General features: G+C 39.1%; 1 protein-coding gene across 1 annotated transcript; it reads right to left on the bottom strand.

Annotated features, from left to right (window-relative positions):
- Positions 1-2,867: 2,867 nt before the first annotated feature.
- LOC127683505 (tyrosine-protein phosphatase non-receptor type substrate 1-like) lies at positions 2,868-22,105 on the bottom strand. The gene is made up of 4 exons (XM_052180802.1): positions 21,935-22,105; positions 15,284-15,637; positions 4,429-4,540; positions 2,868-3,068 (listed from the first exon to the last, which is right to left on the bottom strand). The coding sequence occupies exons 1-3, from the start codon at positions 22,005-22,007 to the stop codon at positions 4,431-4,433; spliced, it is 537 nt and encodes a 178-aa protein (XP_052036762.1). The 5' UTR covers positions 22,008-22,105; the 3' UTR covers positions 2,868-3,068; positions 4,429-4,430.
- Between the last annotated feature and the right edge of the window lie 367 nt (positions 22,106-22,472).

Here is a 22,472-nt window from a genome sequence, read left to right as displayed (position 1 = left end):
CTGTAAGCAGCAAAATGTAGGGTTCTGTTTACGTATCCAGTCAGTTAGTCTGTGTCTTTTTATTGGGGCATTAAGTCCATTGATGTTAAGAGATATTAAGGAATAGTGATTGTTACTTCCTATCATTTTTGACGTTATTTTTTAAATTTGAATGCTTAACTTCTTTTGGGTTTGATGAAAGGTTACTATCTTGCTTTTTCCAGGGTGAAGTTTCCCTCCTTGTATTGGTGTTGTCCTCCTATTATCCTTTTTAGGGCCGGGTTTGTGGATAGATATTGGGTAAACTTGGTTTTGTCATGAAATATCTTAGTTTCTCCATCTATGGTGATTGAGAGTTTTGCTGGATATAGTAGTTTTGGTTGGCATTTGTGTTCTCTTAGAGTCTGCATGAGATCTGCCCAGGACCTTCTAGCCTTCATAGTCTCAGGTGAAAAGTCTGCTGTGATTCTGATAGGTCTTCCTTTATATGTTACTTGGCCTTTTTCTCTTACTGCCTTTAGTATTCTTTCTTTGTTTAGAACATTTGGTGTTTTGATTATTATGTGACGGGAAGTATTTCTGTTCTGGTCCAGTCTGTTTGGAGTTCTGTAGGCTTCTTGTATATTCATGGGCATCTCTCTCTTTAGGTTAGGGAAGTTTTCTTCCATAATTTTATTGAAGATGTTTGCTGGCCCTTTAAGTTGTAAATCTTCACTCTCATCTATGCCTATAATCCTTAGGTTTGGTCTTCTCATTGTGTCCTGGATTTCCTGGATATTTTGGGTTACAAGCTTTTTGCATTTTGCATTTTCTTTAACTGTTGAGTCCATGGTTTCTATGGAATCTTCAGCATCTGAGATTCTTTCTTCTATCTCTTGTATTCTGTTGTTGATATTTGCATCTCTGTCCCCTGATTTCTTCCCAAGGCTTTCTATCTCCAAAGTTGTCTCCCTTTGAGTTTTCTTAGTTGTTTCTACTTCTGATTTTAGATCCTGGATGGTTTTGCTTAGCTCCTTCACTTGCATGTTTGTGTTTTCCTGTAATTCTTTAAGAGATTTTTGTGTTTCGTCTTTCATGACCTCAGCCTGTTGACCAAAGTTCTCCTGTATTTCTTTAAGAGATTTTTGTGTTTCGTTTTTCATGACCTCAGCCTGTTGACCAAAGTTCTCCTGTATTTCTTTAAGTGTTTTTTGCATTTCCTCCTTGTTGGCTTTTGTATTCTCCTGGATTTCTTTCAATGATTTTTCTGTTTCCCTTGCAAGGGCTTCTAACTTTTGATCCATTTTCTCCTGAATTTCTTTATGTATGTCCTTCATGTGTTCCTGTACCAGCATCATGACCAGTGATTTTAAATCCAAATCTTGTTTTACTGGTGTGCTGGGGTATCCAGGACATGTTGGTAGAGGAGAATTGGGTTCAGATGTTGCCATATTGCCTTGATTTCTGTTAGTGACGTTCCTGCGTTTGCCTTTTGCCATCTAGTTCTCACTGGTGTTAGTTTATCTTGTCAGTGCTGGACTCACCAGTGCAAGCTGCCCCTTCCCAGTTGGCCTCTGGTGCACAGCTTACCTCCTGCACTGCTTGTAGACAGTGTGCTGCTGCCCAGGCTGTTCAGATCCCAAAGCAGGCACCCGAAGGCTCCCGCTGGGGCCCGCTGGATTCACTGGAGCACACGGACTTCTCCCAGCTGGCCTCCTGGAAGCCCAGCTAGCCACTTGCAGGACTTGGAGATGTAATGCTGCCGCCCAGACTGATCTGGATCCGGAAGCGGAGAGAGTAGAGCTAAGGGCTTCTGCCTGAGGCCTTGCCCCAGATTGTGTCTGTGGACCAGATGGAGCCTGTGTGTACCCCTAGGGAGTGCCGACGGTGTATGCTACTGTGACCTCCCCTGTGTTCCGCTCACTCCGCTGGGCAGCCGATCCGCCAACCGGGCTGTCACACACAAGGTTAGCCTGGCCGCCCAGTCCCTGAGTCCAGGCAAAAGCCTGGGAGGCCAAGGTCCGAGCAAAGTTCCCCTAGGGCTATGACTGTTAATTGGGTCCGCCAGGTGACTAGGGTGGTGGGCGTGCATGCCCGTGCTCCATGAAAGCGCCGTGAGAGTCTGCTTTGCTAACAATCACCTGGGCGGGTTGACTCACAGATGGCCCACCAAGCCGCCCAGTTCTTGGGGTCAGTCTTGTGCCTTTTGGGGCCTGGACCCCCTCTTTGTTAGCCTTAGGCTATGCCTGTTACAGGTCTGCCCGCCTGAGCTCTCTGTCGTCCTGCAGCAAAATGGCGGTGGCGCGCTCGCAGGCCTGGGCAAAAAACCTCCTGGCTGGGTTGGCACCCCGATGGCCCCCCCGACCCGCCCAGGGCCTGGGTGCAAGCCAACGCCCGTCGGGCTCAGACCACCGCGGTGTTGGCCTCGGATTATGTTTGTGTACCTCAGTCTGTCCGATCCCTGGAGTACGGAACCAAGATGGATGCACCTCTCCTGACTGGTGGGAGGCCGAGTTCTGAAGTGGCCTCCGTGCAGGAAAGGTGCAGCACAACTGCAGCTGCTTGCTGCCCAGCTGGTCAGCGAAGGCCAGTGGTCGTGGGCGCAGGGCCTAACTGGTCCCTGTGACGCCTTGGTTCCACTGCTGATGGCCCTTCAGCTGGAGCAGCCACTGCTGCCGCTGCCGCCCTCTTCATTAATTTTTAAAGATCTGTTCCCATTCACACCCATACCATGTGTCATGTTTTCCACCATGTGTCTGATGTCTTCTGAAACAGCAAGTCTGTTGTCTCCCTTTCTCTTCCATTCTTCTCTTACATGAGGTTACTGAGATTTACATTTAGCCTGTACATGAGGTTACTGAGATGTACCCTTAGCCTGTGAAATTACTTCATATTCAAACAGATTATCTTTGACCTTTATAACCATCTTTAATTTTTTAATAATTATAATAAAATTCACAAGAATGCAACTATGCAAAGCATCAAAGCTCCGGGCTAACAATGCATATTTAGAGAATAAACAAATTCTTTTTGGGGGTTGATCTTCTTATGGCGTCTTTGGGAGCAGTTTTCCATAGCTTCTCAAGAGCTTCTCTTTCTGAACTGAGTCCCTATAAGAAAAATGATGTCAGATATTCAGAGTCCAGCGTTGCAGAGTATTAAGCGAAACATATAGAGAGCCACCTCTGACTCAGCATTTATTTGTTTATTATTCTGATACATAATCTTAGTTCTATATAGTTCCTGATATAGCTCTTCTCCTAGCACTTCTGTCCTGAGTGGATGAGATACTCATGTCTTAAAATTGTGGTGTATCACTGCAGCCTATCTCCTGAATCATGCAGACTTCTGAGTCTACTATTCATGATCATAAATAGGAAAAGAAAGAAACAGTAATTATTATAGGCCATCTGGAATGTATAATATTGGTCCATAATGTTTATTAATGTTTCCCATGGACACTTTGTCTCATCATAGTCACCTCAAACAGGAGCAGTGAGGTCAGTACAACAAATTTTCCCTACAAACCAACGTCCTTCACATTCTTTAGGCCACTTTGGGCTTCTTTGTTGATTCAAGACTGAATGATTCTGCAGTATGTACATAGTTTCTTAGAGCTTGTGTTGCGTCAAACTGTTTAATGAGCTTCTTGAAGAGCCTCAGAACCAGTCTTTTACCACAGATCCTAACACTGTGTGATGAACGGTATGTCCCTGCTATTGATCCTGCTCCTTCTATGTTAGTTCATAGACTGAAATCTATCAGGTGTGTTGTGGGTTGAATATGCTTGGCTCAGGGAGTAGCACTATTTGAAGGTGTGGCCTTGTTGGAGTATGTGTGGCTTTGTTGGAGTAGATGTGTCACTGTGAGCATAGGTTATAAGACCCTCATCTTAGGTGTCTGGAAGCCAGTTTTCTCCCAGTGGCTTTCAGATGAAGAACTCTCAGCTTTTCTTGCACCATGTTTTCCTGGATGTTACCATGTTTCCACCTTGATGATAATAGAATGAAGATCTAAATCTGTAAGCCAGACCCAATTCAATGTTGTCCTGTATAAGAGTTTTCTTGGTCATGGCATCTGTTCACAGCAATATAACCCTAAGACATGGTTTTCTAAATAAGAAACATTCCCTACATTCTAAGATATTTGTATTTTTGTTTCCAATTGGCAGTTCTGTTTTTGTAAAATTTAGGTGATATACACTTGCTGGAGAAAGTATGTCACTGAAGAAGAACATTGAGATTCAAAGCATTTTGCTACATTTAATTTGTTCAATCTGCTTCATGAACTTTGTAAGAATGTGAACACTCTTCTATCTATTTTGGCTGACACTTCTCTCCAGAATTATGGACTCATATGACTCTGGAATAATAAGAGGCCAAATAAACCCTTTCCTCTATAAGCTTGTTTAGTCATGGTGTTTTGTCACAGCAACAGAAAATTAATATAGCTATAATCTTTATAACTTACATTCAGGCCATCTGCTTCTTGTGCCTGTACATGACAAAGACAATTACCAGAATCAGTTTTGGTCCAAGGAGTACAGCTACTATGATTTTAGCAGCATCTGTTGTCTTCTGTTCTGAAAGTAAAGTAGCAGGAGGAACCATTAGAAAAGTTTGCATCAGTGGGCTTCTCTTGAACCATCTGTGGAATCCTAAGTCCAATAATGCTCTGAGGATGTTGTATGTGTTCTTTGTCCCCATTGAAAACACTAGTTCAAAGAAGACATGGTTAAAAGTTATCTATTTGTCCATCAGGCCTAAGTAAATTCATCAACTTGTCCTTCTAAAGAAAGTAACAATTTGTATTCAGTGTTACATGTTACTTCATTTCATGAAAAGAAAATTTACACAAAGAAGATGAACCTTGAAACTGAATCTTTTGCAAGGCCTATCAACTCCTTAGAACTTCAATGAATTGTAGGTTTTGGCATATTAAAGATCCAGAGTCAAATTATGTTGGATAGTATTTAATCTTGTAAATAGCCATATATTGTCTTCCATATATTGTACCTAACAGAAGAGCCTTGTGATAATTAGATGAATAAATTGGAATGTACAATCTGAGTACTAGTTTTTTTTGGAATGTATTAATTTAGAAGACTACAAGTTTCTACCAACCCAATTAATTGTGTTATTAAGAACCACAAAAGAATACACATGGAATGCAATCATTGATAAGTGGATATTAATTAGCCCTGAAGCTCTGAATACTGAAGATACAATTAGCATATCAAATGATTCCCATGAAGAAGATAGAAGAGGGCCCTAATCCTAGAAAGGCTTGATCCAGCATTGTAGGGGAGTACCAGGACAGAGAAAAGGGAGGGGGAATGATAGGAGAATGGATGGAGAGAAGAGGACTTATGGGACATATGGGGAGGGGAGATCTGGGAAAGAGGAAAGCTTTTGAATTATAAACAAAGAATATAGAAAATAAAAATATATATTTAAAAAAAAGAACATCTGGAGATTCTAGCATGTTTTTCAGCAATATTGTAATCCACCTGTCCATGTTTCCAATAATAAATTTTAAAAGTATCTTGATTTATGACTTTCTATGTTCTGTTACTAAAAATGTAAATTACTTCTGCAGTAGGATTTTAAGTATCATAAATCTGTGTTCTTGGAGCATAGTCACTGATATTTGTATAAGAATGAACATGCATTCTGTGAACTATTATTTGACTATAGTGACTATTTGAATATAGTGACTATTATTTGAATTCTGCTCAAATAACTTATCCCTAGGGAGGGTCACAAGATTAGTGGGATAGTGATACATGCCTTATGGGTGGTACTTAAGATAATTTCTGGGCTAGTGTCATTGGAACAAAACAGGTTTCTTATCTCAAGTACTCAGGAATAGCTGTGAGCAGGAGATAGGGAGATACAAGTGAAAGAGGATTGTAAATAGAGAGAAAGAGAGTTGACAGACTACCTTGTTTAGATAAAGGGTATGCTGAAAAATTCCATGTTCTTGGGAATGAAGGGATCACGGTGAAGTGACAAACAACCTGATGAAAGCACGTTTTTATAAAACATGCAAGCAATGAATGAAATCTGTATAGATTAGAGTGTATGAGAATCATTTTCATGGTTTGGAGCCTCAACCATTATGTAGCACATGTACACACCAGTGTAGATACCATCTGAAATCTTTCTGTTACTCATGAAGTACTAGAATTCATTTTGAAGTGAATCAAAGATTCAATTATATTTTAAGAACAGAAACAAGCTGAGTGCATCATTTATTGGGTGCAGTTTGCCTGATATATTAGAGAGCCCTGGTTTAGTCTCCAGTACATCACAACCAACAAGATAAATAATTTGGCAACCCATTTCTACAATCCTAACATAGGGGCATAAAAACAAGAGTATCAGAATTGTGACTTCTGAGACCAGTACAGCCAGGAATGCAGGGAACACCAGAGTGTAAGATCATTCAGGACATGGCTAGCCAGGACACCACCTGCACCTAGGAGCTGGTCAGTACCACCACAGCCATCTGTGCACCTAGTCTGCCAGGGACATCTTCTCTACAGGGAGTCTCTCGGTTAGAGGTGAGGCAACCATTTTTACTCCTGTAACTGAGTGGGCTGTGACAGCCAGGAACACAGAGAACACCTGAGAGTAATATCTCTTGAGACTCGGGCTTCCAGGGCCCCAACTCCACCCAAGAGTAGGGCAGCCCCACAGTCCTCTGCCAGGGGAAAGCCGGTCACCCAGGGGTGATGAGATAGGCTTAGAGGCACACAGGAGGGAGAAGCACCAGCCAGTGACAGCAGGACCAACTAACAAAGAGATAACTAGGCAAAAGACAAATGTAGGAATGTTACTAAGAAATCAAGGCAATATGGAATCATCTGAACCCAACTTCCCACAACAGCAAGTCCTGGTTGCCCCAACACAGCAGATAAGCAAGATTTGGACTTAAAATCACAGCTCATGATGTTGATAGAAGGCTTCAAGAAGGACATAAATAATTCCCTTAAAGAAATACAGAAGAACACAAGTAAACAGGGAGAAGCCCTTAAAGAACTACAGTAAAACAACAAAACAGGTGAAGGAATGGAACAAAACCATCCAGGATCTAAAAATGGAGGTGGAAACAATAAAGAAATCACAAAGGGAAACAACTCTAAACATAGAAAACCTAGGAAAGATGTCAGGAGTCATGGATGCAACCATCAAAAACAGAATACAAGAGACAGAATAGAGAATCTCAGATGCAGTAGACACCATAGAATGCATTGACACAACAGTCAAAGAAAATGCAAAATGCAAAAAGGCCCTGATCCAAAATATCCAGGAAATGCAGCACAAAATGAGAAGACCAAGCTTAAGGATTATAGCTCTAGAAGAGAGTGAAGATTTCCAACTAAAAGGGCCAGTAAATATCTTCAACAAAATTATAGAAGAAAACTTCCCTAAGTTAAAGAAAGAGATGCTTATGAACATACAAGAAGTGTATAGAACTCCAAATAGATTTGACCAGAAAAGATAAGAAATTCATCCCATCACATAATAATTAAAGTGCCAAATGTACTAAACAAAGAAAGAATATTAAAAGCAGTAAGGGAAAAGTGTCAAGTAACATATAAAGGTAGACCTATCAGAATTACACCAGACTTCTCACCAGAAACTATGAAAGTCAGAAGATCCTGGGCAGACATCATTCAGACCCTAAGGGAACACAAATGCCAAACCAAAGTGCTATATCCAGCAAATCTTTCAATTACCATAGATGGAGAAACCAAGGTATTCCATGACAAAAACAAATTTACACAGTATCTTTCCACAAATCCAGCCCTGCAAAGGATAATGAATGGAAAAAAACAACAAAAGGAGGGAAACTGCCCACTAGAAAAAGCAAGAAACTAATCTTCTTTCAACAAACCCAAAAGAAGATAACCACACAAACATAAAATTACATCAAAAATAACAGGAAGTAACAATCACTATTCTTTAACATCTCTTAACATCAGTGGACTCAATTCTCCAAAAAAAAAAAAAAATCCAAAAAAATATAAAAAGAAAGACATAGACTGACAGACTGAATATATAAACAGGACCCAACATTTTGCTGCATACAAGAAACACATCTCAGTGTCAAAGACAAACACTACCTCAGAGTAAAAGACTAGAAAAGAGTTTTCCAAGCAAATGGTTCCATGAAACAAGCTGGAGTAGCCATTCTTTTTGTTTGTTTGTTTTTGTTTGTTTTTTTTATTTTGTTTTTTGTTTTTTCAAGACAGGGTTTTTCTATCCTGGAACTCTCTCTGTAGACCAGGCTGTCCTCAAACTCAGAAATCCATGTGCTACTGCCTCCCAAGTGCTGGGATTAAAGGCGTGCACCACCAATGCCCGGTTGGAGTAGCCATTCTAATATAAGAAAAAATTGACTTTCAACCAAAAGTCATCAAAAAAGACACAGAAGGACACTTTATACACATCAGAGAAAAAAATCTATCAAGAACTCTCAATTCTGAACATCTATGCTCCAAATACAAGGGCATCCTCATTTGTAAAAGATACTTTAATAATCTTAAAGCACATTACACAATAATTGTGGGTGATTTCAACACCACACTCTACTTAATGGGCAGATCAGGGAAACACAAACTAAACAGAGACACAGCGAAACTAACAGAAGTTTTAAACCAAATGGATTTAATAGATATCTATAGAACATTTCATCCTAAATCAAAAGAATATAGCTTCTTCTCAGCACATCACGGTACCTTCTCCAAAATTGTCCATATAACTGATCATGAAATAGGTCTGAACAAATATAAGAAGATCAAACTTATCCCATGCCTCTTATTAGATCACCATGGAGTAAGGGTGGTCTTCAATAGCAACAAAAACAGCAGAAATCCCACATACATATGGAAACTGAAAAATGCTCTACTCAATGATACCTTGGTCAAGGAAAAAATAAGGAAAGAAATCAAAGACTTTTTAGAATTTAGTGAAAACGAATGCAAAACATAACCAAATGTATGGGACACAATGAAAACAGTGCTAAGAAGAAATCTCATAGTTCTGAGTGCCTACAAAAAGAAGCTGGAGAGAGCATATACTAGTAGCTTAACAGCACACCTGAAAACTTTAGAACAGAAAGAAGCTAATACACCCAAGAGGAGTAGAAGGAAGGAAATCATCAAACTCAGGGCTAAAATCAACCAATTAGAAACAAAAAGAACTATACAGAGAATAAACAAAAGCAGGAGCTGGTTTTTTGAGAAAATCAACAGGATAGATAAACCTTTAGCTAGACTAACCAGAGGGCACAGAGACAGTATCCAAATTAACAAAATCAGAAATGAAAAGGGTAAAATAACAACAGAAATTGAGGAAATTCGAAAATTATCATATCCTACTACAATAGCCTATACTTAACACAACTGGAAAATCTGGATGAAATGGACAATTTCCTAGACAGATACCAACTACCAAAAATTAATCAGGATCAGATAGACCATCTGAATTGTCCCATAACCCCTAAAGAAATAGAAGTGGTCATTGACAGTCTCCCAACCAAAAAAACACAGGACCAGATGGCTTTAGTGCAGAATTCTATCAGACATTCAAAGGAGACCTAATACCAATACTCTTCATACTATTCCACAAAATAGAAACAGAGGGAACATTACCCAACTCGTTCTATGAAGTCACAATTTCGCTCATACCAAAACCACACAAAGATCCAACAAAAATTTTCCTTAGGCCAATTTCCTTGTGAATATTGATACAAAAATATTCAATTAAATTTTTGCCAACCAAATCCAAGAACATATCAAAATGATCATTCACCATTATGAAGTAGGCTTCATCCCAGGGATGCAAGGATGGTTCAATATAAGGAAATCCATCAGTGCAATCAATCCACCACATAAGCAAACTCAAAGAAAAAGACCACTTGGTCGTTTCATCAGAAGCTGAAAAAGCATTTGATAAAATTCAGGATCTTTTCATGTTAAAGGTCTTAGAAAGAACAGGAATTCAAGGCCCGTACCTAAACCTAATAAAAGCAATATACAAGAAACCAGTAACCAACATCAAAATAAATGGAGAAAAACTTGAAGTAATCCCACTAAAATCAGGGACTAGACAAGGCTGCCCTCTCTCTCCATATTTATTCAATATAGTACTTGAAGTTATAGCCAGAGCAATTAAACAACAAAAGGAGGTCAAAGGGATACAAATTGGAAAGGAAGAAGTCAAACTATCACTATTTGCAGATGATATGATAGTATACTTAAGCGACCCAAGGGAACTCCTATAGCTGATAAAATCTTCAGTAAAGGGTCTGGATATAAAATAAACTCAAGCAAATCAGTAGCCTTCCTATTCTCAAAGGATAAACAGGCTGAGAAAGAAATTAGGGAAATGACACCATTCACAATAGCCACAAACAATATAAAGTATCTTGGTGTGATTCTAACCAAACAAGTGAAAGATCTGTATGACAGGAACTTCAAGTATCTAAAGAAAGAAATTGAAGAAGACCTCAGAAGGTAGAAAAATCTTCCATGCTCTTGGATTGGCAGGATTAATATAGTAAAAATGGCTATCTTGCCAAAAGCAATATACAGATTCAATGTAATCCCCATCAAAATCCCAACTCAGTTCTTCATAGACTTAGAAAGAGCAATTCTCAAATTCATGTGGAATAACAAAAAACCCAGGATAGCTAAAACTATCCTCAACAGTAAAAAAAAAACAAAAAAACAAAAAACAAAAAAACAAAAAACAAACAAACAAACAAAAACAACAACAACAACAAAAAACTTCTGGGGGAATCAGTATCCCCAACCTCAAGCAATACTACAAAGCACTGCAGTTAAAAACTGCTCAGTATTGGTACAGTGACAGGCAAATAGATCAATGAAATCGAATTGAAGACCTGGAAATGAACCCATAGAATTATGGTCACTTGATCTTTGACAAGGGAGCTACAACCATTCAGTGGAAAAAAGATAGCCTTTTCAACAAATGGTGCTGGTTCAACTGGAGGTCAGCATGCAAAAGAATGCAAATTCATCCATTTTTATCTCCTTGTACTAAGGTCAATGATCAAGACCAAGTGGATCAAGAACCTCCATATAAAACCAGACACACTGAAACTAATTGAAATGAAACTGAGGAAGAGCCTTGAGCACATGGGCACAGGGGAAAATTTCCTCAATAGAACACCAATAGCTTATGGTCTAAGATCAAGAATTGACAAATGGAACCTCATAAAATTATTAAGTATTTGTAAGGCAAACGACATTGTCAGAAGGACAAAATGGCAACCAACAAATTGGGAAAATATCTTTACCAACCCTACATCTGACAGAGGGCTTATATCCAAGATATGCAAAGAACTCAGAAGGTAGACTCCAGAGAGCCAAATAACCCCCTTAAAAATGGGATACAGAGCTAAACAAAGAATTTTCACCCGAGAAATATCTAATGGCTGCGAAGTACCTAAAGAAATGTTCAACATCCTTAGTCATCAGGGAAATACAAATCAAAACAACCCTGAGATTTCACCTCACACCTGTCAGAATGGCTAAGATTAAAAACTCAGGAAAAAACAGGTGCTGGCGAGGATGTGGAGAAAGAGGAACACTCCCTCCCCCCCCCACACACACACTCCTGGAGGGGTTGCAAGTTGGTGCTACCACTCTGGAAATCAGTCTGGTGGTTCCTCAGAAAACTGGGAATGATAGTTCCAGATGACCCTGCTATACCACTCCTAGGCATATACCCAGAGGATTCCCCAGTCTGTGGTAAGGATACATGCTCCACTATGTTCATAAGAGCCCTATTTGTAATAGTCAGAGATGGAAAGATCCCAGATGTCCCTCAATGAAGGAATGGATACAGAAAATGTGGTATATATACATAATGTAGTGCTATTCAGCCATTAGAAACAATGAATTTATGAAATTCTTAGACAAATGGATGGAACTGCAGAATATCATCCTAAGTGAATTAACCCAGTCTCAAAAGAACACTCATGGTATGCACTCACTCATAAGCAGATATTAACCTAGAATCTTGGAATACCCAAGACACAATTCACATATCAAATGATGCCCATGAAGAAGGAAGCAGTGGCCCCTGGTCCTGGAAAGGCTCAGTGCAGCAGTGTAGGGGAATATCAGGACAGTGAATTGGGAAGGGGTGGATTGGGGAACACACGGGGAGGGAAGAAGTCTTATGGGACTTTTGGGGAGGGGGGATCCAGGAAAGGGGAAATCATTTGAAATGTAAGTAAAGAATATATCAAAAAAAAAAAAAAAAAAAAAAACGCATCCAAGACCCATGTCAGAACAACTAAAGGAATCTGAATCTGGAGTTTTTCTTAGTTTCCTATATAATTCTAAAAATAGCCAGGTGAATAGCTAGCATTCTCCCCCAACTTCATTGATATCTAAGTCTAGAGAGGGAAAGTGAAATGTCCAAAGTGACATGACCCCTTAAAGAACACACAGTGATGAAACATTTTTAAAATTCAGCAGTTTCTCTTAGTATGTCATATGGATTCAGTAGAACCAGTCTATATACTATGCTCATAGGCAGAAGGTATCAAGTGTAGTCGCTGTGTGGAAGGTCTCTTTCTGGGTACATGTCAGACATTAGCAATACTGGAATGCATAACCAGGTATTTAGATTCCTTCCTTTCTACAGACCACTAAAATTCTGATGTTTCTAATGATCCCAACATCGCCAGCCAAGAATATATTCATGATTTATCTCTCCTCAAAGAACACCTACAAGGGACTATGGCTGTCATCATCACAAAGTGCAAAACTGAGTACTGAACAGAGAGTAATACATTGTTACTCTATAGGCTCCTGATGCCGGACTCTCATCATTTTTCTGACTAGTAAACCACCCTGGTAAAGTAGACACAAGAGCCACCATCTAAACACGTGGAAACTAATGGTCAGATTCAATGAGTTACCCAAGGTTTGAAAACCATGATATATCAACTGGTTTGTTTATTTGCTTGGATTTTTATGGTTTTTATGTGTGTTTTTCTTTGGCATGCTGCTCTGTCAGGTGATATACAGAGGCACAGTCTTTCTTTCTGAATGTTTGTGACCATCAACATGCAACATAAGAGGCTGCAATTGAGACTATTTTCTTTCTTCCAACCTATGTCATAATCAATAACATCTTTATAACAAATGATATGGAAAATACTTCCAGTATCACTGGAAAGTTGTGGACTGCATCTCATCTGAGTCACTTGCTGGTTTCAGTGGCCTATACACATTACTCAGCCTAGAGTATCAGTGTCCTCATTTATGGTATGTATGGATTCACGAGGAAGCCACTTTCCCTATCTCTGTTCATTGAAAGACTATGAGAAGACTTACTACACCCTACCCAAGTGGGAAATAGGTAACATCCCTATAAACTAATTTAACCTCAAAGGTATCAGGCCTTCTCCAGAGGGCATGTTGCCTTATGGCTATGATACTTACCTGAGAGTAAAATTACTGTGCCACTGTTTTAGTAGCCACAAATTGAAAAAAAAAAAAGGAACATTGATGGCTTAGGATCTTAAATATTTGTAGCTACTGGACTATTATGCTTTGTTTCCACAAGGTAGCAGTTCTTAAATCCAATAAATGGTAAGTATGATTGACATTTGGTAGCTTTCTGATTATTACTGCATATTAGATTCTGAATGTGAGGAAAATTTTTAAACTTTGGAGCTAGGATGAATGAAAATGCTGGTTGCATTTAAGAAATTCTTATTTTTTAACTTTCTAATTGCATCTATTTTTTATTTGATATATTCTTTATTTACATTTCAAATGATTTCTCCTTTCCTGGATTTCCACCTCCCTTAAAGTCCCATAAACCCTCTTCCCTACCCCTGTTCCCCAATCCACCCCTTCCCTCTTCCCTGTCCTTGTATTCCCCTACACTGTTGCACTGAGCCTTTCCAGGACCAGGGGACTCTCTGTCCTTCTTCTTGGGCTTTATTTGATATGTGAATTGTGTCTTGGGTATTCCCCAGCATGTAATAAGGATACATGCTCCATTATCTTCATCACAGCCCTATTTATAATAGCCAGAAGCTGGAAAGAACCCAGATGTCCCTCAATGGAGGAATGGATACAGAAAATGTCGTATATATACACAATAGTATACTATTTAGCCATTAACAACAGGGAATTCATGAAATATTTAGACAAATGGATGGAACTGGAGAATATCATCCTGAGTAAGGTAACCCAATCACAAAAGAATACTCATGGTATGCACTCACTGATAGTGGATATTAGCCTAGAAGCTTGGAATACCCAAGCCCAAGAAGAAGAAATTCTGATTCAATATCTCCTATGCATCAGGATTCTAAGAAGATATAGTTTATCTTGACTAGACAGTAAGGACATGGATTTTAATGAGATGCTGATTTCAGGCTAGATCCCAACACTAACTGGCTGTGTGATCTTGGACCAGGCACATACAAATCACATATCTAACAGACTGGGCAGTATGTTTGACTTTCATGTTGAAAAATTCTCAAAGTCAAGACCTGGTTAGAAGATGTCATGCTTTTGTCAGGAAATTCCAAATTAACATCTGGGTACATGAGCCGTGGTGTTTGGAAATCATCCACAGGATACTTCTCCCAGGAGGCAAGACAATGTTGGCCCAAAGCTTCAATGCCCATGAGAATAATTCCCTTAAACAAAATGTTCTCTGATAGTCCCATGTCAAGGGCCAAGCTTTGTCCCAAATATTTAAACCAGGGCTTAGAGTTTCCACAGGGATTGTGGGCACATTAGGAATGTTTGTAGTATAAAGGAAATTTTGAAGAAGAAATTCACATTTGTCACTCTACCTTAATGTGCTTTTCCTCTTGGGAGGGAGGATGCACAAATATTGTGTGAGATCTCTTTCTTGCGTGATTCCTGCAATCTCTGTTGACATATAGAGGAGAACCTGGCCATAATTAGAAATACTTTCTTGTGGGAGTAGGAAATGTCTGACCACCATCACTGGACAAGGAAGTCAGCTCCCAGCAACTTTATATAGCCAATAGACTGGGATAGCTTGAGAAAAATAAGTGCTGTGTGGAAAGCAGATAAAGGTATGCAGTTATCCCATTTACAAATAGAGGAATAACTAGTAAATAGAACATCACCTTCTCTTCTCAGATTCTTTGCTCCACAGTTGTGGTTGAATGACCCTATGAACATAATGGTCACTTCCACACCTGTTTGTTACTTGTTCACAAAATATTGGACACTGTGTTGACCTGTTGGAAATACCAGGGAAGAGGAAAAAAATGGAGTACTTACTACAGATGTACAAATGGGTGCCTCCCCCATACTGAAACTCCTCCTCTTCAGAGTATGTTCTCCAGAACTTCACACAATAGTAAGTACCATAGTCAGCAAGCGTAACATTACTGATGTGGATGGAAAAGTCCAGGTTGTTTCTTTTTGTATTATCGGAAACATTTGTAACTCTGGGGAAGTGCTCTCCTGTGAAACTATATATTACTTGCCGACATTGTCCTATTCTCCTGATCCACTTTATTGGCCCCACAGGAAGCAGGGAGGTCACAGTACAGTTCAAAATGGCTGACTCTCCAGCGGTGACAGAGATTGATTTCTCAGGCTGAATTATCTTCAGCTCTTTTGTAGCTGCTCCTGCAGGAAACATTAGTTAATGTTCATCCTGATGGAAACCCATGGTCTCCTCAACTTTTTGATCACACGCTCTTATTTACAAGCAATCATCATGATTGCATGACTCTAATTACAATTGTTCTCATTTGAGCCTTTTAGTACAAGAACGTAATACAGATGAGGAAATTGAATCACAGAGTCAATGGGAATTGGGGAGGATTCTGACTGAAGTACCAGTTTTGTTTGGAATCCTTATACTTCATTCACTATCTGCTTGGTTTTCATTTTTTGTGTACATGATGTAAGAAAATTCTGTTCTGATAGAATTGGGTTTATTAAGTTCTCTTTTAAACCAGTGAGGCATGGATATAATTTCTAGGTATAGTGAGGTTTATATTTTATTGGAAAATTCTCACAATTTACATTTACTTTATCAGATTGAGTGATAATTCCATAAATATGTCCCTATATGCAATAACAATCACCCAAATTAAGAAACAAAACATCTAGCCAAAATAGGTAAGAGACCCACCTGTTACATGTCCTCCCTTTCCCTTGCTTAGTTCAGATTCCAAAGGCCCAGGCTCCTGATACCCTATGAGCCTACAATACCCCACCAATCCCCATTCTCACTACTCGGGTGAACATTGACTGCTCAGGTGCAGTCCACATCTGACAGAAGAGATAAGAGCTCTACCTGCTGTCTTAACCCCCACACACACTTGTTTTGAAAGTCAATGACCCAAACCAATGATACCTCCCTTACCGAGTTTCATGCATCTTCTCCTATATGAGTGCACATTCAATGCTTAGATGCAGACCACACAAACCAGAACAGGTAAGAGCCACATCCACCTCCTATATTCTTCTTTCTGTAAATAAAGACTCAGTTTCTGACACTTGCAGCAACCATCTGCCTTCTGCTGTCACGGCCCTACCACTACAAATGCAGATACCTAATATTTAAATATAGCCCTTGCCATGCAGAAGAATGCAAATCAATACATCTTTTATCTCCTTGTACAAAGCTCAAGTCCAAGTGGATCAATGGACCTCCACATAAAACTAGACACACTGAAACTAATAGAAAAGAAAGTTGGGAAAAGCCTTGAGCACATGGGTACAGGGAAAAATTTCCTGAACAGAACAATAATAGATCATGCTCTAAGATCAAGAATTGACAAATGAGACCTCAAAAAATTACAAACTTTCTGTAAGGCGAATGACACTGTCAATAGGACAAAATGGTAACCAACAAATTGGGAAAAGATCTTTACCAACCCTACATCTGACAGAGGGCTAATAGCCAATATATACAAAGAACTTAAGAAGTTAGACTCCAAAGAAATAACCCTATTAAAAAATGGGGAATACCTCCAAGCATGGAACTCCCTCCAACCACCTCCCTGCAGGGCAGATGATTCCCAGAAGGGGAAGGGTAGGTGCCAAGCTGGCTGACTATGTTACTGCTGAACTCCTGAGTGCAGGCAGAATCCTGGCGGGGCATGTCCCATGCCATCCTCTACTCTGGAGATCCCCGTCTACCAGTACTCCCCTCCACACAGTCACGGCAGCAAAGAAGGCAGTGTCTTAACTCTAAGCATGGTACTCCCTCCAACCACCTCCCTGCAGGGCAGATGACCCCTGAAGGGTAGGTGTCCAGCTGGCTGGCTGTGGCTGAAATCAGTCTGGCAGTTCCTAAGAAAAGTGGGCATGATACTACCAGAGGACCCTGCTATACTACTCCTGGGTATATACCGAGAGGATTCCCAAACATGTAATAAGGATACATGCTCCGTGATATTCATAGTAACCCTCTTTATAATAGCCAGAAGGTGGAAAAAATTCAGATGTCCCTCAACGGAGGAATGGATACAGAAAATGTGGTATATTTACACTCTGGAATATTACTCAGCTCTCAAAAATAATGAATTCATGAAATTCTTAGGCAAGTGGGTGGAACTGGATAATGTCATCCTGAGTGAGGTGACCCAATCACAAAAGAACACACATGGTATGCACTCTGTGTTAAGTGGATATTATCCCAGAAGCTCAGAATACTCAAGACACAATTCACATATCAAATGATTCCCAAGAAGAAGGAAGGAGAGGCCACTAGTCCTGGAAAGGCTCAGTGCAGCAGTGTAGGGGAATACCAGGACAGGGAAGTAGGAAAGGGTTGATTGGGGAATAGGGGAAGGGAAGAGGGCTTATGGGACTTTCAGGGACGGGAGATCCAGGAAATGGGAAATCATTTGACATGCAAATAAAGAATATATCAAATAAAAAATAAAAGGAAAGAAAAAGAAAAAAATGGGGTACCAAGCTAAACAAAGAATTCTCAACTGAGGAATACTGAATGGCTGAGAAGCATCTAAAAAATGTTCAACATCCTTAGTCATCAGGGAAATGCAAATCAAAAAATGCAAAATCCTGAGATTTCATCTCACACCAGTCAGAATAGTTAAGTTCAAAAACTCATGTAAAAGGAGGTGCTGGTGAGGATGTCGAGAAAGAGGAACACTCTTTCACTGCTGGTGGAATTGCACGCTGGTGCAACCACTCCAGAAATTAGTTTGGTAGCTCCTCAGAATATTGGGCAAAGTACTTCTAGAGGACCCAGCAATACTACTGCTGTGCATATACTCAGAAGATTCTCCAACATGTAGGAAATTTTTCTAATACAAAGTAGAAGATTTCTATATATGTACTAGAAGCTTACAGAACACCAAAAAGATTGGAAAAGAAATAAATTGACACATAATTATAAAAAACACTAGACATACAGAACAAGGAAAGAATGTCAAATCTACAGAGGAAAATAGGTCAAGTAACATATAAGGGCAGATCTATTAGAATTATAGCCAACTTATCAACAGCAGCTTTAAAATCTAGAAGGGCATGTAAACTTATTTTGCAGACACTAAATGACCAGAAATGCTAGCCCAGATTATTTTACCTACCAACACTTTTAATGACCATAGATGGACAAAACAAAATATTTCATGAGAAAATCAAATTTAAAGAATATTCATCCAGAAATCCAAATCCAACCCCACACAAGGTATTCTAAGGAAAACTTCATTGCAATGATGAAAAATTGCATCCAAAACAACACTAGAAATAGTCTCACAAAGGCAAAAACCAAAAGAACATACACACATTTGCATGAGCACACATGCATGTGCAGACACACACACACACACACACACACACACACACACACACACACACACACTATTGTCCACCACCAGTACCAACAATAATAAAATAACAGAAATTATCAAACACTGGTTACTGTACTGGCTGGTTTTGTGTGTCAACTAGACATAAGCTGGTGTTATAACAGAGAAAAGAGCTTCCTTTCAAGAAATGCCTGCATTGTGGTCCAGCTGTGATGCATGTTCTGAAATAGTAGTCAAGTGTCACAGGACCCATTATGGATGGTGCCATCCCTGGGCTGGTAGTCCTGAGTTCTATAAGGAAGCTAACTGAGCAAGCCAGTGGAAACAAGCCAGGAAGTAAGATCCCTCTGCATCAGCTCCTGCTCCCTGACCTGCTTGAGTTCCAGTCTTGATTCTCTTTGGTGATAAACAGCAATGTGCAAGTGTAAGCTGAATAAACCTTCCCTCTATAACCTCCTTCTTGGTAATGTTTGTGCAGGAATAGAAACCCTGATTATGACAGTTACTAATAGCATTCAGTATCTATGGTCTAAAATTCTGATAAAAATTAAGTCTAACAGAATGTATGTGAAAACAGTATCCATCCTTCTACTAAATACAATAAACATAACTCAACAACAAAGATAGACATTACTTCATACAGAAGGGTGGGTAAAAATAAATTGTACCCAAATGGCACAAGAAGTAGACTGGTGTAGCTATTCTAATATCAAAAAACAAAACAAAGCAAAACCCAAAACAAAAACAAACAAACAAAAAATAAACTTACAAACAAAATTAATCAAAAGAGGTGGGTTATTACATTTTATAGTAATCAAAAGAAAAATGGACCAATATGACAGCTCTATTCTGAACATGTATGCCTCAAGCACAAGGACACAGAGCTTTGTATAAAGAAATTGTGTGTGTGTGTGTGTGTGTGTGTGATTAAATCACACATCAAATCCAATCCATTACAATAATAATGAAAGACTACAATACCCAACTCTCATCAATGGACAAGTAATCCAGACAAGAACTAAACAAAGAAATAATGGAAGTTAAAAGATATTAATACTCAAATGTACTTTATTCTCAGCATCTCCTGGAACTTTCTTCAAACACAAGCACATAATCAGACATAAAGCAAGTCTCAGCAGATACAAGACAATTTAAATAAACCTTGTATTCTATCAGACCACACCTCTTAAAGCTATATTTCAACAATAACAAGATCAATGTAAAGCCTACAAATGCACAAGAACTGAACAACAGCTCCTCAATGACAACTGTCAGAAAAGAAATAGGAGAAAGAAATGAAAGGTTTTCAAGAATTCAATGAAATTGAAAGCACAAAACCCACAAACTTTGCACACAGAAAAAGCAATGCTAAGAGGAAAGTTTATAGCCCTAAGTGCTTTCATAAAGAACTTTGTGAAATGAGTAATTTAATATTACTTATAAAATCTCTAGAATAAAAGGAAGAAACATACCCTAGAGAAGAAGACTGCAGAAAATAATCAAACGGGTTAAAATCAATAAAATAGAAACAAAGAAAATCAGTGAAACAAAGACTTGTGTCTTTGAGAAAATAAACAAGATTGACAAACCCTATTCAAACTTACCAAGAGTCAGAGATGGGGGAGGGAGGTGGAGAAATGGGGAGAGAGGGAGGGAGAGATTCAAACATATTAATCATCAGAGAGAAATACTGTACAAATTAATAAAGTCAGCAATGAAGAGTAAAGCAACAACAGACACTGTAGAAGTCTTATGAAATATTAGATCTTACTTCAAGGACCTGTACTCTACAAAATTGGAAAACCTAAAAGAAATGAACAATTTCCTTGATGAATACAAATTACCAAAGTTAAATCAAGACTTGATAAATAATTTAAATAAACCTATAATCCCTAAAAAAAATAAAAAGCTGTCATTAAGATTTTTTCCTGACCCCCAAATACTCAGGACCACTTGAGCTTAGCACAAAATTCTACCAGATTTTAAAGAAGAGAAGTTATATACTCTTCATATTATATCATAAAATAGAAACAGATCATGGCCAAAATAATTTTACGAAGCCACCAGTCACCCAGTCGTGAAACTACACAAAGATTCAACAAAGCAAGAGCATTACTGACCAATTTTCCTCATGTTTGCTACACATAATAGGAAAGAAAGTTCACTGGAGAGGATCAAGAAGACCATGGATGTGTGGGGACCTATTATGGATACATTGCTTATAATCTGCATATCAATACCATAATCTCATATGCCATATAGTGACTATATATGGTATAGAGTATTTGAGGATTTAAAATTGATTGTGGTGATTTGAGTTAATAATAAGCCAATGTGACTGGCTTTATTTCAGGAAGTAGAAAATATCCATAGAGAAGGGATAAGGTAAGATGATGCATAAAGACGGAAGAAGATGTAATTTACAAAGTAGAAGAATCTTGGAAAAAAATACCTCAGGGGACATCCTGACTCTGAGATTCCAGACTTCAGAGTTTTGAGGAAATGAATGTCTATTGTTTTGACCACCACACTGTGGTACTTATCACAGCAATCATAGCAATAAAACACAGCTTTAGATAAGAAAAATACTAGTGCATACTTCTCATGCAAGAAATAATCATGTGAGAAGACTGAGACCAGTTGAGGGAGGAACTGCAGGCCAGAGGACAAAATGAGAAACCTAAGCAAGAAGGTATAGTGGCTGAGCATTGCCTGACACACACACCACCCAGAACCCTGTTAGTAGCCTGCATGTCAGCCTCAGTGTTTCAGGAAATGAGCAAAGAGTACTGAGCTTAGCAACAGGTGGCCCTATCAATACACTGCATTGGCAGTGACTCCTGGCTCTGATGGACCTAAGAGATACAATGGTATAAATGAGATTCTGTGAACCAACCTTTTTTTTAGCTGAAGTAGTAGAAATTATACTTTTTCGAAGCATTTTTAATGGGATGCTTTAGCTACCTGCTGCAACTTATTCACATGCTGAGAGGTGCTCAGGACTTAGGTTAAGATCAGAGACAATGTTCTGGACTTCTGGGACAGTCCCAGTGGTTACCTTTATTCCTGTAGTTTCAATAGCAGAAGATAGCCCAGAAGTAGGAAGATGATGCTATTGTTGTGACATGCTCACCTGTAAGTCCCAGCAATAGGGTCACCAGCAGAGTTCTGTGTAGACTATGTGGCCGGAAGTCCAGACGAAGCATGGTCAGGTTTAAGAAGTCTTTCCTAATTTCTTGTGAGATCCTAGGTTCTGGTCTGAAGAGAAAAGAGGTACTGTGGCTTTATCTGCAGAGAGGACCTGTCAGTGTTATGGGGAAAGAGGAACAATACTGGTTATTTTGAAATAATTTCACAGTGTTGTAGGAAGCTGCAATGGAAGAGTTGTTTTTAACAGTTATTTGTAGAGAAACTCTAAAATTTACACTTTAAGTAATCCTTTCTCTTTCTCTTAAGCCTCTCTTGGATTCTCTTTCTTTCAAGATGTCTTGATTTTGTAACTCCCCAGTTAGAATCCAGCAAAAAAGAGTGTTTTCTAACCACCCAAATCTAAGACCCTAGATAATGTCAACACATCATTTCCCAGTGTCACATAAATGTTCACAGTTACGACCATATTTGTGAGAGCAGCTCAGTGCTGGAGTAAACAAGTTGTTGTCTTCCAATAATCC

The sequence above is a fragment of the Apodemus sylvaticus genome, chromosome 4 (genome assembly GCF_947179515.1).
Source record: "Apodemus sylvaticus chromosome 4, mApoSyl1.1, whole genome shotgun sequence".
Classification (NCBI taxonomy): domain Eukaryota; kingdom Metazoa; phylum Chordata; class Mammalia; order Rodentia; family Muridae; genus Apodemus; species Apodemus sylvaticus.
Note: the sequence above shows the minus strand (reverse complement) of the source record. Positions and strands in the feature narration are given on the sequence as shown.

Bases quoted from the DNA above. Each gene is read 5' to 3' on its own strand.
- LOC127683505 (XM_052180802.1), bottom strand. From the start codon at position 22,007: ATGCTTCGTCTGGACTTCCGGCCACATAGTCTACACAGAACTCTGCTG. The intron at 15,638-21,934 runs GTGAGCATGTCA...TGTTTCCTGCAG, and splicing joins CCTATTGCTGGGACTTACAG to GAGCAGCTACAAAAGAGCTG. The intron at 4,541-15,283 runs GTAAGTACTCCA...CTTTACTTTCAG, and splicing joins CACCCATTTGTACATCTGTA to AACAGAAGACAACAGATGCT.